This window comes from Neoarius graeffei, chromosome 26 (assembly GCF_027579695.1).
Source record: "Neoarius graeffei isolate fNeoGra1 chromosome 26, fNeoGra1.pri, whole genome shotgun sequence".
Classification (NCBI taxonomy): domain Eukaryota; kingdom Metazoa; phylum Chordata; class Actinopteri; order Siluriformes; family Ariidae; genus Neoarius; species Neoarius graeffei.
In genome coordinates this window covers 8,349,199-8,364,982 of record NC_083594.1, presented here as the reverse complement: position 1 = coordinate 8,364,982, position 15,784 = coordinate 8,349,199, and the positions used below count along the sequence as shown (strand labels likewise).

At 35.9% G+C, this 15,784-nt stretch overlaps 1 protein-coding gene across 1 annotated transcript in view; it reads right to left on the bottom strand.

Moving 5' to 3' along the window:
- Nucleotides 1-647: 647 nt before the first annotated feature.
- agtrap (angiotensin II receptor-associated protein) overlaps nucleotides 648-15,784 on the bottom strand; it is a 26,176-nt gene continuing 11,039 nt past the window's right edge. Inside the window, exons 4-5 of the mRNA XM_060910772.1 lie at nucleotides 12,464-12,659; nucleotides 648-1,661 (exon numbers count right to left, since the gene is read on the bottom strand). Of these exons, the coding sequence (XP_060766755.1) occupies nucleotides 1,537-1,661; nucleotides 12,464-12,659 (321 nt within the window). The 3' untranslated portion in view covers nucleotides 648-1,536. The remainder of the gene's footprint in view (nucleotides 1,662-12,463; nucleotides 12,660-15,784) is intronic.

Here is a 15,784-nt window from a genome sequence, read left to right as displayed (position 1 = left end):
CTCGGATCCCCCGAGTACCCCCGTAGTTCGAATGGTGAGCAAGCCCATTCACTTTATGCTGATAAGAGAATTACAATGGTTTTTCATGTGACAAAAATGTGCGATTAAATTGCGATTAATCACGAGTTAACTATGACAGTCGTGACATTAATCGCGATTAAATATTTTAATCGCTTGACAGCACTAATAAAAACTACTCGAAAATGAACAAAAAAAATCTCGTTGTACATGGATTATAGCCGACTCGGTGCTATGCACCTCATCGACTATCAGTTCATGTACGACTCGATTTCATGGAATAACTGTTAAATAACCTTTTGCTTCAGGATCGTCCAGCGTCTGCAGGAAGCCGTAGCCCAAAAGTTTGGGACCAAAAGGTTGTTGATTTGATTTGCTGGACCAGCAGGAATGGCTGAAATGCCCATGAGCAAGGCACCTAACCACCCCCAACTGCTCCGGGTACATCGTACATTGCTCTGGAAAAGCATGTCTACTAAATGTCTGTAATGTAACGTGATATGTAAGAACATTTGCAGAACTTCTTTTAGTAAGATGGAGAAAAGTGTCAGAATGTACTGTATGCTTCATCATATATAAACTACTATGGATGTAAGAAAATACCTATTAATAGAACCCAACATCCAAGCTAACAATGGCTCGACCCTAAGATTTTATTGTAAGATTGAAAAAAAACAACAACCAAGCGTTTAGATACTGTGGTCTCGCTGTACTGCCAAGTGTTCATAGTGCAAACAGAGGTAGAAATAAGTCATAGTCCCGAGTGCAAGTAGACCATTAGTATCCGCCCATACAATTATATTTGATTTAAAAAAAAAAAAAAAGTATCATGTCATGACTTCTGCATTCTACATTCACACAAATTCTTACTCTTCAATCATACTTACAGATATATTTGCATATAGGCTACAGATTGCTTGTGTGCTTTCAGTTATTTTAACAGAACGACTGATCTGGTTACATGTTTCTAAGTATGTACATTCATATAACTCGTATACATTTTTCTTTCAATAAGCACTTTATATCTATACATTATCAAAAACCTACAAGGATATACATGATGGAAAACGAATACAGGATGGAAAACGGGTACTGCGTGGCTGCGAAGGCAAAATTGACCTGGCATGAACCTAAAATGTTTGCGACGGACAACATTCAACTTAGTGAAAGTAACGTGGTGCATGACTAATGCACAAATTGCAACTAAACCAACACACCCACCTCTCCCTCACAAAAGAAAAGTACTACGTTCAACAGTATATCCATTATAAATGTAATATCCACATATGGTATAGTTCACCTCGGAAAACTGATTAGGTCCAAATGAGGTCATTGAGCTCCAATTCTGAATCTTAAATCATTTTAAAAAACAAAAAACAACTACATTTCACTTCTCCAGGTGAAACATATACAATAAATGGTACTGATTACTGACCCCTGAGGGTCACCCAGCAGTAACTTTTTTTTCCAGCAGTGCAGTAACCATTTAAAAAATGGACAATGAGTGAAGGCAATAAATCAGTACAATCGGGCATCATGTTTCTGGTCCTCTCCCTGGATAAAGGGTTTGGCTGAGCTGTCGGATTGGCCCTGATGGTCGATGGACTGGTAGGTGTCTCGGTTCCGGGTTACTGTTGGAAAACCTGAGGAGACAATGGAAGACATCTCGCCTTAATCTGCATAGGCTTTAGAAAGCATTTCCACTCGTTAACCCAAAATAATTTTGCTTCCTGACTCATTGAAAAACAGTGTATATTTAATGATAGCAGTATTTATGATCACGAACATAACATAGCGAAACATTCATGTCCACACAATCAGGAGAAAAAAAAAAATGAACAAAAATCTCTTTAGTATTTCTTTCAGGAAGAGGAACCGAACTTTTGTTGATGCAACATATTGTTCCACGAGACTGCTTGGACCGTTATACTGTTTTTACTGGTGCAATACACTAGCAATATGCTATCATGTGCTTTTTATTTATTTTCATGATAGACTGCAGAAGCTCCTGAATGATTATTTACAAAATGTCACTGTATCACCTTCTAATGAACCACATCAGACAAGAACCATCTAGGAAACTACCGAAGCTTTGAAAAAGTATTAAACATAAATGTTCTAGATTTGAATTAAATGTCAGATTAAACAAAATTTTTAAAAAGTTCTATGGTGTTTGTAAGAAACCGGTTTTCACCAACGTTTTGTCTTCATATTGGAATTGCTAGAGATTTGCCTTTAAAAACATACAATTCAAAATTATGGGTTATGAGTTTGAGATTTGTCCCTTAAATACAATTCTTAAAAATTCAAACATAAAGATAGGGATTTTATGTAAATTCAGCCAAAGATGAAATTCACAGGGAAAAGTAGACGCTTTAAGACTCGTTCAACTCTGAAATAAGCCAATCACACAGTCATCTGCATCAATGAAATGAAGTGAGGAGACGTGAAGTAGATCAAATCAAAACAGTAAGTAAAAGTACGAGTACAACCTACCTCCACAGCTAAATTCCTATTAAACAGCTCAGTTTGTCTGCTAATACTGGCTAACAAGCGAACATTAGCATGGCCCAACTAGTTAGAACATAAGATAAATTTTAAAAATATTTACACTTGGCTTTGAATGTTAGTGTTATTGAGTAGAACTTTTTTTTTTTTTTTTTAAATTTGTTAACACCTTGAAAGCCCCTACTTTTCCGTGGGAATCCTGGATGCTCCATCTTTGGCCTAATTTAAATTTAAATTCAATTTTTATGAGATAATACCAGCTTTCTAAAAATCACCCCCCCCCCAAAAAAAAAAATAAAATAAAATAAATAAAATTACAATGCAAAACCCCATAATTTTAAAGCATACATTTAAAAAAAAAAAAAAAAAAGGTCACTCACATCCAGCAAGTTTATAAAAAAATAAATAATAAAATCCCCAACCTGAAAAAAATTGAAAATTTATTAAATATACCAGAGAAAAACAATTTTATAGAATGTGATGTCCATTTATTTCATACCGCATGTACAAAATTCATATTCCGTAAATTCAGTCAGAAAAATAATAATTACTCCATTTCTCAAGTAGGATTTATTAAAACACAGCTTAGAATCTGAAAAATAAATTTAAAACAAGGGAAAAAAAACAAAACAGCAACAGTATTAAACTAAACATAAAAATATAAATAAATAAATGCAAGTCAAATTCAATTCAGTCACTGATTTCTAATGAGGTTAATTATGATCAAAATGTGCAAAGTATAAATAAATCAACCTTTAATTTACACATTTTATTTGAAATTTCTTTCCTTTTTATGCTTTCAATGGAAATTGTGCAGATCCTATCTTGCATAAAGCTTGACCAATTTAAAAAAAAAAAAAAAAAAAAAAAAAATCTGATATTGCTTGTTCCATCAACTTTTCACTCTCCCTAGAAAACCGTATGCAACTTTTCAAGTAAATATTGAATTGTTTGGATTTTTGAGACAACTTAAGTCTGTAGTTCTACATTTTAAAAATACAGCACGCTGCATTCGACGAGCGCTGCTCTGTGACCCAAAATTTCCGACACCCGTTCACTTCGGAAATTTGAGACGGTTTCCTCGACCTCGTGTTCAGTACATGACGTCAAATCAACATGGCTACTCACAGCAACAAGAGTAAAATCAGTCATACTGTATACACACACACACGAGCATTTCCTTTACATCAATCAACATACAGATATATTCTATTAAAGCTGTAACGGTTCGCAGGTTTTCTGAGATAAATTCACATTGGTCGTCTCAGTTAGCCTGATAGATTTTTGCTAATGAGCAATGAACACTGAGGCGTCTGTTTCTTCCCACTTTATAGCTCAAAAACGGATCTCAAGGTTGAAAATGACAATTCTCACACTTACTTTTGTGCCTCAGTTGATCTGCTTTCTTCTTGTTCTGGCTACATGTGTAAACAGACACTAGCAAAAAAAAAAAAAAAAAAAAAAAGGGGGGGGGGGGGGGGGGGGACATTGTGGAGAAGAAAAAACAACCACGACTAAATATTTGCAAGATGGCTTTCATGATTAAATTTGAAAGCCTTGTTCTAAGCGCCAGTGAAAGTGTGGATTTCAAATATATGAGTGATTCTACGCTTATGGGTACTGAAATGGGGACATGAACTTGTTTTTAAAAATTCACCTAAAACCATTTCTTTTTTTTTTACCATCAGGTCACAAAACATGTAATCTTTAATGAATGATATGTTAAAAGATAACTTTAATTTTCTGAGATGTAATAAAAACATATTTATATGCCAAAGTCAGAACGTAACAGAAGTGTTGTGGACATACGGTATATATTCTCAATTTTAACAATGTAGAATTACTTTTTGAAACATAGGAAGGTGATGTTTTAGCAAATATAATTAATAAACGTGTGTAGTAGAATAAACATACACATTCTTTCAATAAGATTAACATGGTATATAGCTAGATTGTAATTAATTTGTAACAGACGCGAGATGGACAATCGTAACAGAAGTAATGGAACAGACATCATTTTGGAACTCATAGGCTTGACTTTGGCATATAAATATGTTTTTATTACATCTCAGAAAATTAAAGTTATCTTTTAACATATCATTCATTAAAGATTACATGTTTTGTGACCTGATGGTAAAAAAAGAAATGGTTTTAGGTGAATAAGTTCATGCCCCCATTTCAGTACCCATATGCGTGGAATCACTCATATATTATTTTTTTACTTCTGTTTTCTTACCTACATGTCATTTTAAGCCTAGGTCACAACCGGACGTACGATTTTTTGGCCGTGCGATTTTTGGCGTTTCCCCAAATCGCTGCGTTTTTTTTGTTCGTGGAGAAAGACGCACGTTGGCCGTAAGTTTATCTTGCAACCTGAAAAAAACGTAAGCGCCCATAGAGTTTGTTTGACATGACAAAGAACCTCTGCGGCCGGTCTGCGGCCAGTCTACGGCTCGAAAATCGGCACGTCACACGCGCGCCCTCCGTCCGTTTCTTGCATGTAGACCGGCCGTAGGTGCACGTACGGCCGGTTGCGACCGAGGCTTTAAATGTTTTACTCCACAGTTTAGCTGCTACTTGTTCTGTCACTTTTTTTTTTTAATTCACATTCATGGAAATCCATTACAGAGAATAGAGACTTCTGTATTAGTTAATGGTTAGTAACATTTTGTGCTTTCATATGTTCAATTACTTCTCATATTTGTGGGGGTTTTTTTAATTAATTTTTTTTTTAAATTATTATTATTAGTCAGTGGCTGGTAATTTGCACAAAGTAGCATCCAGTTCAACCTTTTTTCACTGCAGTACATATCTTGTTCACGTCACTCACCTTCCTACAATCTCTTGTGCATGTTTCCCTGACTCCTGATTAAAAATGAATGGGTGTAAAATACTGAATTGGGAATTTGCACTGAATGTGCTCAAATCACTATTCATTAATGTCAGCGGAGGGGGGAAAAGAAAAGAAAAAAAGCTGAGCTGCGATTATTACACACATACAGTACCATACAAGACTGATCGTCTCATTTAACAGCCCGCTCCCACAACACTGATAACTCCAACTCTGACTATATCTACACCTGAATTTAGTTCCAGTCTGGAGCAGAAACACCACAACTATAATAATCACTTGGTGCTGCCACTCAGGGAAATAAACGCACGTAACTTACGAATAGTCATGAAAGTTTTTTTCCCCCCAAGTAGTAGCACATTATTCCAGGTCGTTCTGTAGAGCCTGGACTCCAAAACAACCCATACACACACTCCAGTGGTTGATATAATACGGACGGATTACGGAAATATAATAAAAAAGGATACAAAACACATAGTAGTTATGGATTTTAATACGGATCCTAATAATTTACGGATTGATCATGGACGTTTTACAGATTGCTTACCGATTTCAAATGAATGACGCATCACGGATAAAAAATTACTTAGTCTAAAACAAATGTTTGGACTACCGGAGTTCATAATTAACATATCTTCCCTGCATTTATCTGGTCACTTTTTCAATTTACTCTTGAAATTTCATGGAAAAATCACATATCCGTGAATAAAAGATCCATGTTTTGTATGTTTTTTTTTTCCCCGTGAATCTGTATTCCGTGACTTCATGATGCGACAAGGATGTACAAAGATACCCACGAAAAACTGTACGCGCTCAGACAACGTCACATGTAAACTGTTACCGGATTGGTCAGACGTTTTATCGGATCAGATTTTTCCAGGCCTGGAAAAATGGCTCCAGAAACAATCTCAGCGATACGGATAAACCCAGGCCTGGGCTATAGGGATCGTTATCGGTCTGGTGTGAGCACCGACCACATAAACTGCACAGGACTGATTTATTGATAGTTATAGTTATTGTGGGATTAGGCCTTAAGACTAGTTACACATCTCTGCCTGTACAGCACACATTCTACTGTTTCGATACAAAGACAATTTTTCGAAAATTCACATAAATTTGTGCACTCGGCATGAATTTCCTGCCCATTCGCTTTCAATGAAGAGATGCAGAAGTGTGTAAAAGATTGTAGGATAGCTTTTACAGTTAAAAGGCTCATTTATAAACCTCGTTGGAGACATGGGTGGCTTTTTCGAACTGGCGAATATGCAAAACTCTAGTTAAAATCTGTTAGATTTATATACTTCTATATTAGAATGTTGCAAAAAAAAAAAAAGTGGTGTTTTTTTTTTTAGTTTGGAATGTGCCAAATTCGATAACCATCTTTGATTATTGTAGTTATGAGTCTTAGACAGAGCTCAATCAAGCATGCTCATTAGAATATTAAGACCCCGCCCACTTAGGCAGTAAGGTAAGGCTAGTATTCGAGCAGCAATTTATCACATTTTACTGTACAGCTTTGGTTTTCATTTCAGGATTTGTTCCCTGTGTTTTACCAGAACAAACATGCACCCACCCACCCACACACACACATACAATGACAAACAAAATAAAATAATTCATGGCTCACAGAACCAAACCATCTGACCAGCTTCACAAACGCAAACACTGAAATAAAGAATAAAGAGAGGAAGTGAGGAAGCTTTCAGTAACGTCGGCCAAGGAAAGTGGTATCTGCGCTGTCTGTGGTGCAATGACTGTCCACTGATGCCTCCAGGTCTGACAGGAAAAGAGACCCCGAGATGGAAGAGACAGATATATAGATAGACAGAGAGACAAATGGAGAGAGCAAACAGTGAGGACAGGTGACTGATAACAGACAGGTAAAAGCAGAGAGCATTAAAACACGACATTTTTATAAACAGGTGAATCTGTGCATCTCTATCTGTATACTGAGTGATGGATATAGAAATATATTAACAGCAAATTATGACAGTGCTGTTGAAGTTTTAACTCTGAGAAACTCATTTTCAGTCTTAGGCTTTTGACTTCAGCACCTGAGGAGAAATAAAAAAAGAGTCCAGTCCTGGGGAATGAAAGAAATACTTAATAAGCTGTTAAAAAAAAAAAAAAAAAAAAAAAAACAAAACCACACATTTTCAATATAATTCTTTTACCAATTGCGTTTCCAATTTCCCTTGCAGAAACTATGAAATATTTCCCTTTTTTTTTTTTACTGGTGTTTAACGTTTTCCCCTGAACAAATGTTCAGCCTGTTTGACCCTTTTTGGTATCCACAATTCCAGGGGCTTCATTCCTAATAAACAAATTAATAAATAATTATTTAATAAATAAAGTAATAAATTTTAAAATATTTAATAAATAAATAAATTAGAAAAATTAAAAACAATTTTAAATAAAATATTTAAAATATAAATAAATTTAAATGAAAACACACACGTATATAAAATAAAGTTCACTAATATTAATATTTAATAAGCTGTAGATATTTTTTTAAAAACCCACACCATTGTACACACTTTCAACAGAATTCTTTTACCAATCATATCTCCAGTTTCCTTTGCAGACCCCGTGAAACATTTCCCGTTTTCCGTTGGTGTTTAACTTTTTTTTTTTCTGAACAAATTATCACCCATTTATTACTCTTTTCGGTATCCATACTTCCAGGGCATTCCTAATACATACAGTTCACTGATATTAACTATAAACTTGGCTAATTTTTAAAGATTTTTTTCCACATTAATGAACACAAAACATTTTCCGTTTACTTTTACAGAAAGCGAGGACACTTCTTTTAAAGAGATTACTAACGCACGAAGTGAGGAGGGGGCGGGGCTTCCAGGGAGCATATGTTCACATCAGTGTGTTTAAAAAACAATTACACAACTTAAAAAAAATAAAAAGACGAATTCTATTGGTGTATTTTTTGAGTGAGTGTCATACGTATATGTTATTTACCAGCTGGTTGGTCCGTATCGTGAAATACCGTGACCGAGGTCTTGAAAGTACTGAGCGAGGCGCTCTGGGCCGAGGTCAGTATTCAAGGCCGAGGTCACGGTATTTCACCATACGGACCGACCTTAAGCTGGTAAATAATATATTTATTTTTTTCTTTAACAAATTCTAACAGAAAACGAGAGCGCCTGAAAGGGAAAACCGAGCCGAGACGCCATTTTGAATCCTCATTCACGGCTGTAATGCAAATTGCTTCCTCCTCGGTATACAAGTGCACTTCCATGGCAAGGAAAAAAAAAAAAACTACATTTTGCCGCCTATGTACAGGGATGAGAATGAAAAATATTTTAAAAGTCTGAAAAAACTGGGGCGGAGGGGGGCGGCATGGGTCTAATTATTTTCGGCTATTTTTTTTTAACCCCAAAACCATTAATTTTATCAGCAAAAATTTGCAATTTATTTGGAAATAAATTCCCCTTCTTGGTGGACTCCCAGGTGAAAATGATTAATATGGTACAAGAGACTTGTTTTTAATCAATTCACATTTGATGATTTCAAAAAATCAATGCACCTTTTAATATAAACGAGCTCTACAGTATTATATTTCTGCATTTTTGTGATTCATCTTTGAATACTCCAATCCTTTAAAATGAAGTGCAAACCAGAAAAAAGTTCTATCATATAATTCTCTTAAGCTTTCTTCTGATGTTATCATGGTAGCAGGAGGTCTTGCATATTAAGCAGGCAACATTCAACATCACTTATCACTTCCCTTTCAACTGTTGTGTGTACCAACTCGGTTTTATCTGGACAGGATGTTGTGTAATGTAATACAGATACCATACGGTCAATTTGAAGATCGAGATGATGATTTTGAATTAAAGAACAGGCATGTACAATGGGCATTACATATTGGAAATTTTTTTAAATCAAAAACTAAGTTCATCTCGACCTAAAAAATTTGGGCAGACGCTCCCGCGCGGCACACGCCAGCAATTCCGTCCCCCTATGAAATGAGCAATAAGTAGGAGAGTTATACACGCTATCATACCTAAAATTTCATCAGAAATATAGATATGATACTATGATTCTCCCCAACATGCTACATTAGATAAGCTAACCCCATTTATAAAAGATACACACTTATATATGACGTGTAATTGATATATTTTTGGGGCGCGCGCTCTCTCTGCCATGCTGATCCTGTAGGCTGCACTGACTCAAACTCCAGTCCTCAAGAAAAGAGATAAAAGCCCGCCCACACTGAAAGCTGATTGGCTTATTTTGCTGAGTAACCCAATCAAGATGCTCTTTGTCTGGCATGCGCTACATGAACAGGCACACAGGCAGTGTTGCCAGATTGGGTGCTTTTAAGTGCATGTTGGCGGGTTTTGAACATATTTTGGGCTGGAAAACGTCAGCAGTATCTGGCAACACTGCACACAGTCTCCCTCGCGCACCCCCTCGCGCGCGCACATTGTAAGATGCGTGATGCAGACCTTAATGTTGCGCGCGCGCACACGCTCTTGCTTGCTTCTATCAATATGCAGGAGACTCCCGGAACTTCCGGGAGACTTGGGATGTCTGCGTTATAAGGTGACCACAGATCGTTAATCGTAAAAAAAAAACTCAACGGATTTACATCGATCTCAAAAACGATCATTTTGGTCTGAAAAAGTCGGAAATCCGCCAATCGGCGGAAAATTCTCATCCCTGTATGTAGTCCCCTATTTATACAAAATTGAGTCATTCAGGATTCAGCCAGGGCGGCACGGTGGTGTAGTGGTTAGCGCTGTCGCCTCACAGCAAGAAGGTCCTGGGTTCGAGCCCCGTGGCCGGCGAGGGCCTTTCTGTGTGGAGTTTGCATGTTCTCCCCGTGTCCGCGTGGGTTTCCTCCGGGTGCTCCGGTTTCCCCCACAGTCCAAAGACATGCAGGTTAGGTTAACTGGTGACTCTAAATTGAGCGTAGGTGTGAATGTGAGTGTGAATGGTTGTCTGTGTCTATGTGTCAGCCCTGTGATGACCTGGCGACTTGTCCAGGGTGTACCCCGCCTTTCGCCCGTAGTCAGCTGGGATAGGATCCAGCTCGCCTGCGACCCTGTAGAAGGATAAAGCGGCTAGAGATGATGAGATGAGATGAGATGAGGATTCAGCCATGTTTTTGTTCGGCATTAGCAAGTTACAGGTTTTTAGCTTTCTCCTGAAATGTTTTCTTTTATTTCTTCTTCCTCAGGGTAGTAAAACTCGCTTTCGCTGTGAAGACTGTCGTTATCGCTATCCATGCTGTAAAATTAATTCTCCTGAGAAATGCTGGCAAAAATTTATAAGATTTTTTGATAATCTTATAAATAAATCTTATTAAAAAAAAAAAGATAAATGTTGACAAAAAATGCTTCTATGTTTGTTGCTGTTGTGAACAAGCGAGTCGCCAGAGGTCCGTATTCGGGGTCCGTATCGTAGGATACAGACCCGCTCGCCAGCCAATCAGAGCGCAGGATTTGATGAAAACTGCACCACGAAAAAAATAAAGTACTTTATTGAACAAAATTCCTAAAGAAAGGTTAGGTGTTCAAAAGTTTGTACCCCCTCACGTTGTGAAATGTAGTATTATTTCTCGTCACATGGCACTGTATGGAATAGTGTTGGATTTGTTTTCTACAGTAGCTTGTTTCCCAGCCCGGTCCTGTACAGCTTGCTCTAACTCATGTGACTTTACTTGTTAGTGTCTCATTAAGCTGTGAGCTGAATCAGGCAGGGGGTGGTGGGTGTTTATACCAGGGAAAAGTGCCAGGATTAGGAAACCCTGACTGGAGAAGAAAAAAAAAAAGCCTAAAAGCAGGAGGTTCTTACCGACATCAATGCATGCATTTGGCATTATTTGATGCATGGCAGCTGTGTGATACTTCACATCAAACTTGCGTGAAATAAAGTTTGTTACATTACATCACATCAACTTGATTATAATTTGCAGTGTAATAGTTCTTAAGACGCGACATAAATCCATGATGAAAATATTCTGCTTTGGATCGACTCCATCGAGGAAACACACACACACACACACACACACACAGTATAGTGCAAAAGTCTTAGGCCCCCTCCTTTTTTTCCATTTTTATATATTTCTATTTTATGACTTCTACATTATTGAGTCAGTACAAAAACACTTGAGTCCAAACGTTCGTTTTTTTTCCAGCACAAAATTAAATGTTGCAGGGGAAAAAAAAAAGTTTGTATCTGAGCAGCATGTTCCATAAGAGAGCACTTTTCAGATGAAAAAAGAAAACATAATGAAGGCTACTGGGTTTTGGTGCAAAATGAAGACGCGAGTGTCCAGAAGAACTGTGGCTGGTTCTGGAAGATGCTCAGTAAAACCTACAGCTCACTTCCGCATAAAACTGCACTCATTCTACCTGAGACTAAAGCAAAGGGTCGTCTCACACCAAATACTGACTTAGTTTCATTTATGATGACTTACTGCTTATAGTATTTTTTTTTTTATGTCGAAACAGTTCATTTTATTATTTTTAAGCCATTGCTGTTCTACAGCATTTCTTTACTTGTGCCTAAGACTCTTGCACTGGGCTGTATATGGACCCATTTATATCCATTTAAATCTCTGGGGAATTTTAGCTTTGGGCCGACCATTTGTCTTGTGACTGTCTCGCTAATTCACTTACACTCCTCCTTTGACTCAATCCATCCAGCTTCTGCTACACAGCCGTACGAGTCTTAATACAAATTGAGAAAGGCTAGAAAACAAAAGTAGGTCAAAGAAATACAGCTGGAAGCAGCAGAGCAACACTGAGGACAAGAGACGCCACAGGACAAGCACAGGCATCTCAACACACCACATGGTCAGCAACACTTCACTCAACAACAGCGGCATTTACAGCCACAGGTTCTGATTTTACATTTGTGAAATCTAAAGACGACAAATGCCTGTCGCTTTCTTGCTTGGCTGAGGTGGAAAAGACGCAGTAAAGCACAAGGCACTGTGATCCACTCGGTTTTCTTTTTATGTTTAGTCATAACGTTTACAGAGACATTTTAAAGCAGCTGAATCACTAAACGAAAGCCGAACTAACGGCGCGTTCCTCGCATCCGCCCACTTACCGAAGTTGATGTTGTACTCTCCACCCCGCTCACGGTACATCTGATAGACGAAGAAGCAGGAGAAAGGTTTCAGGATGAGGCTGAGGATGGCCATGCCCATGCTGAAGCGGAACAAGTCTCCTCCTGAGGACAAGGGATAAAACACTGCAAAATGGACAATGTCGATGAGTATCGTCAGTAACAGGCCAATCAGGAACTGAGGAGCACAGAAGAACAAAACATTAATCATGTTCTCTCGCAAAGTTTAAATATTCTAACAATATCTATCAGGAGAGAGAGAGAGGATAAAGAAAGAAAAAGAAAGAAAGAAAAGATACATGAAAGAAAAAGGAAAGGATAGAGACAAGAAAGAAAAAGAATGAGAGAAAGAAAGGATAGAGACAAGAAAGAAAAAGAAAGAACAGATACATGAAAGAAAAAATAAAAGGATGGAGACAAGAATGAAAGAAAGAGAGAAGGATAGAGACAAGAAAGAAAGGATAGACATGAAAGACAAAGAAAGACAAAGAAAAAGAAAGAAAGAAAGAAAGAAAGAAAGAAAGAAAGAAAGAAAGAAAGAAAGAAAGAAAGAAAGAAAGAAAGAAAGAAAGAAAGAAAGAAAAAGAAAGGCAAAGAAAGAAAGAAAAAAAGAGAATAAAGAGGCAAAGAAAGAAAGAAAGAAAGAAAGAAAGAAAGAAAGAAAGAAAGAAAGAAAGAAAGAAAGAAAGAAAGAAAGAAAAAGAAAGGCAAAGAAAGAAAGAAAAAAAGAGAATAAAGAGGCAAAGAAAGAAAGAAAGAAAGAAAGAAAGAAAGAGGCAAAGAAAAAGAGGCAAAGAAAGAAAGAAAGAGGCAAAGAAAGGCAAAGAAAGAAAAAGAAAGGCAAAGAAAGAAAGAAAAAAGAGAATAAAGAGGCAAAAAGAAAGAAAGAAAGAAAGAAAGAAAGAGGCAAAGAAAGAAAAAGGCAAAGAAAGAAAGAAAAAAGAGAATAAAGAGGCAAAGAAAGAAAGAAAGAAAGAAAGAAAGAAAGAAAGAAAGAAAGAAAGAAGAGAATAAAGAGGCAAAGAAAGAAAGAAAGAGACAAGAAAGAAGAAAGAAAGAAAGAAAGAAAGAAAGAAAGAAAGAAAGAAAGAAAGAAAGAAAGAAAGAAAGAAAGGCAAAGAAAGAAAGAAAAAAAGAGAATAAAGAGGCAAAGAAAGAAAGAAAGAAAGAAAGAAAGAAAGAAAGAAAGAAAGAAAGAAAGAAAGAAAGAAAGAAAGAAAGAAAGAAAGAAAGAAAGAGGCAAAGAAAAAGAGGCAAAGAAAGAAAGAAAGAAAGAAAGAAAGAAAGAAAGAAAGAAAGAAAGAGGCAAAGAAAGAAAGAGGCAAAGAAAGGCAAAGAAAGAAAAAGAAAGGCAAAGAAAGAAAGAAAAAAGAGAATAAAGAGGCAAAGAAAGAAAGAAAGAAAGAAAGAAAGAAAGAAAAAGAAAGGCAAAGAAAGAAAGAAGAGAATAAAGAGAATAAAGAGGCAAAGAAAGAAAGAAAGAAAGAAAGAAAGAAAGAAAGAAAGAAAGAAAGAAAGAAAGAAAGAAAGAAAGAAAGAGGCAAAGAAAGAAAGAGGCAAAGAAAGGCAAAGAAAGAAAAAGAAAGGCAAAGAAAGAAAGAAAAAAGAGAATAAAGAGGCAAAGAAAGAAAGAAAGAAAGAAAGAAAGAAAGAAAGAAAGAAAGAAAGAAAAAGAAAGGCAAAGAAAGAAAGAAGAGAATAAAGAGAATAAAGAGGCAAAGAAAGAAAGAAAGAAAGAAAGAAAGAAAGAAAGAAAGAAAGAAAGAAAGAGGCAAAGAAAGAAAGAGGCAAAGAAAGGCAAAGAAAGAAAAAGAAAGGCAAAGAAAGAAAGAAAAAAGAGAATAAAGAGGCAAAGAAAGAAAGAAAGAAAGAAAGAAAAAGAAAGGCAAAGAAAGAAAGAAGAGAATAAAGAGAATAAAGAGGCAAAGAAAGAAAGAAAGAAAGAAAGAAAGAAAGAAAGAAAGAAAGAAAGAAAGAGGCAAAGAAAAAGAGGCAAAGAAAGAAAGAAAGAGGCAAAGAAAGGCAAAGAAAGAAAAAGAAAGGCAAAGAAAGAAAGAAAAAAGAGAATAAAGAGGCAAAAAGAAAGAAAGAAAGAAAGAAAGAAAGAAAGAAAGAAAGAGGCAAAGAAAGAAAAAGGCAAAGAAAGAAAGAAAAAAGAGAATAAAGAGGCAAAGAAAGAAAGAAAGAAAGAAAGAAAGAAAGAAAGAAAGAAAGAAAGAAAGAAAGAAAGAAAGAAGAGAATAAAGAGGCAAAGAAAGAAAGAAAGAGACAAGAAAGAAAGAAAGAAAGAAAGAAAGAAAGAAAGAAAGGCAAAGAAAGAAAGAAAAAAAGAGAATAAAGAGGCAAAGAAAGAAAGAAAGAAAGAAAGAAAGAAAGAAAGAAAGAAAGAAAGAAAGAGGCAAAGAAAAAGAGGCAAAGAAAGAAAGAAAGAAAGAAAGAAAGAAAGAAAGAAAGAAAGAAAGAAAGAAAGAAAGAAAGAAAGAGGCAAAGAAAGAAAGAGGCAAAGAAAGGCAAAGAAAGAAAAAGAAAGGCAAAGAAAGAAAGAAAAAAGAGAATAAAGAGGCAAAGAAAGAAAGAAAGAAAGAAAGAAAGAAAGAAAGAAAGAAGAGAATAAAGAGGCAAAGAAAGAAAGAAAGAGACAAGAAAGAAGAAAGAAAGAAAGAAAGAAAGAAAGAAAGAAAGAAAGAAAGAAAGAAAGAAAGAAAAAGAAAGGCAAAGAAAGAAAGAAAAAAAGAGAATAAAGAGGCAAAGAAAGAAAGAAAGAAAGAAAGAAAGAAAGAAAGAAAGAAAGAAAGAAAGAAAGAGGCAAAGAAAAAGAGGCAAAGAAAGAAAGAAAGAAAGAAAGAAAGAAAGAAAGAAAGAAAGAAAGAAAGAAAGAGGCAAAGAAAGAAAGAGGCAAAGAAAGGCAAAGAAAGAAAAAGAAAGGCAAAGAAAGAAAGAAAAAAGAGGCAAAGAAAGAAAGAAAGAAAGAAAGAAAGAAAGAAAGAAAGAAAGAAAGAAAGAAAAAGAGAGGCAAAGAAAGGCAAAGAAAGAAAAATGAGAATAAAGAGGCAAAGAAAGAAAGAAAGAAAGAAAGAAAGAAAGAAAGAAAGAAAGAAAGAAAGAAAGAAAGAAAGAGAGGCAAAGAAAGAAAAAGAGAGGCAAAGAAAGAAAGAAAGAAAGAAAGAAAGAAGAGAATAAAGAGGCAAAGAAAGAAAGAAAGAATAAAGAGGCAAAGAAAAAGAGGCAAAGAAAGAAAGAGACAAGAAAGAAAGAAAGAAAGAAAGAAAGAGGCAAAGAAAGAAAAAGAAAGAAAGAAAAAAG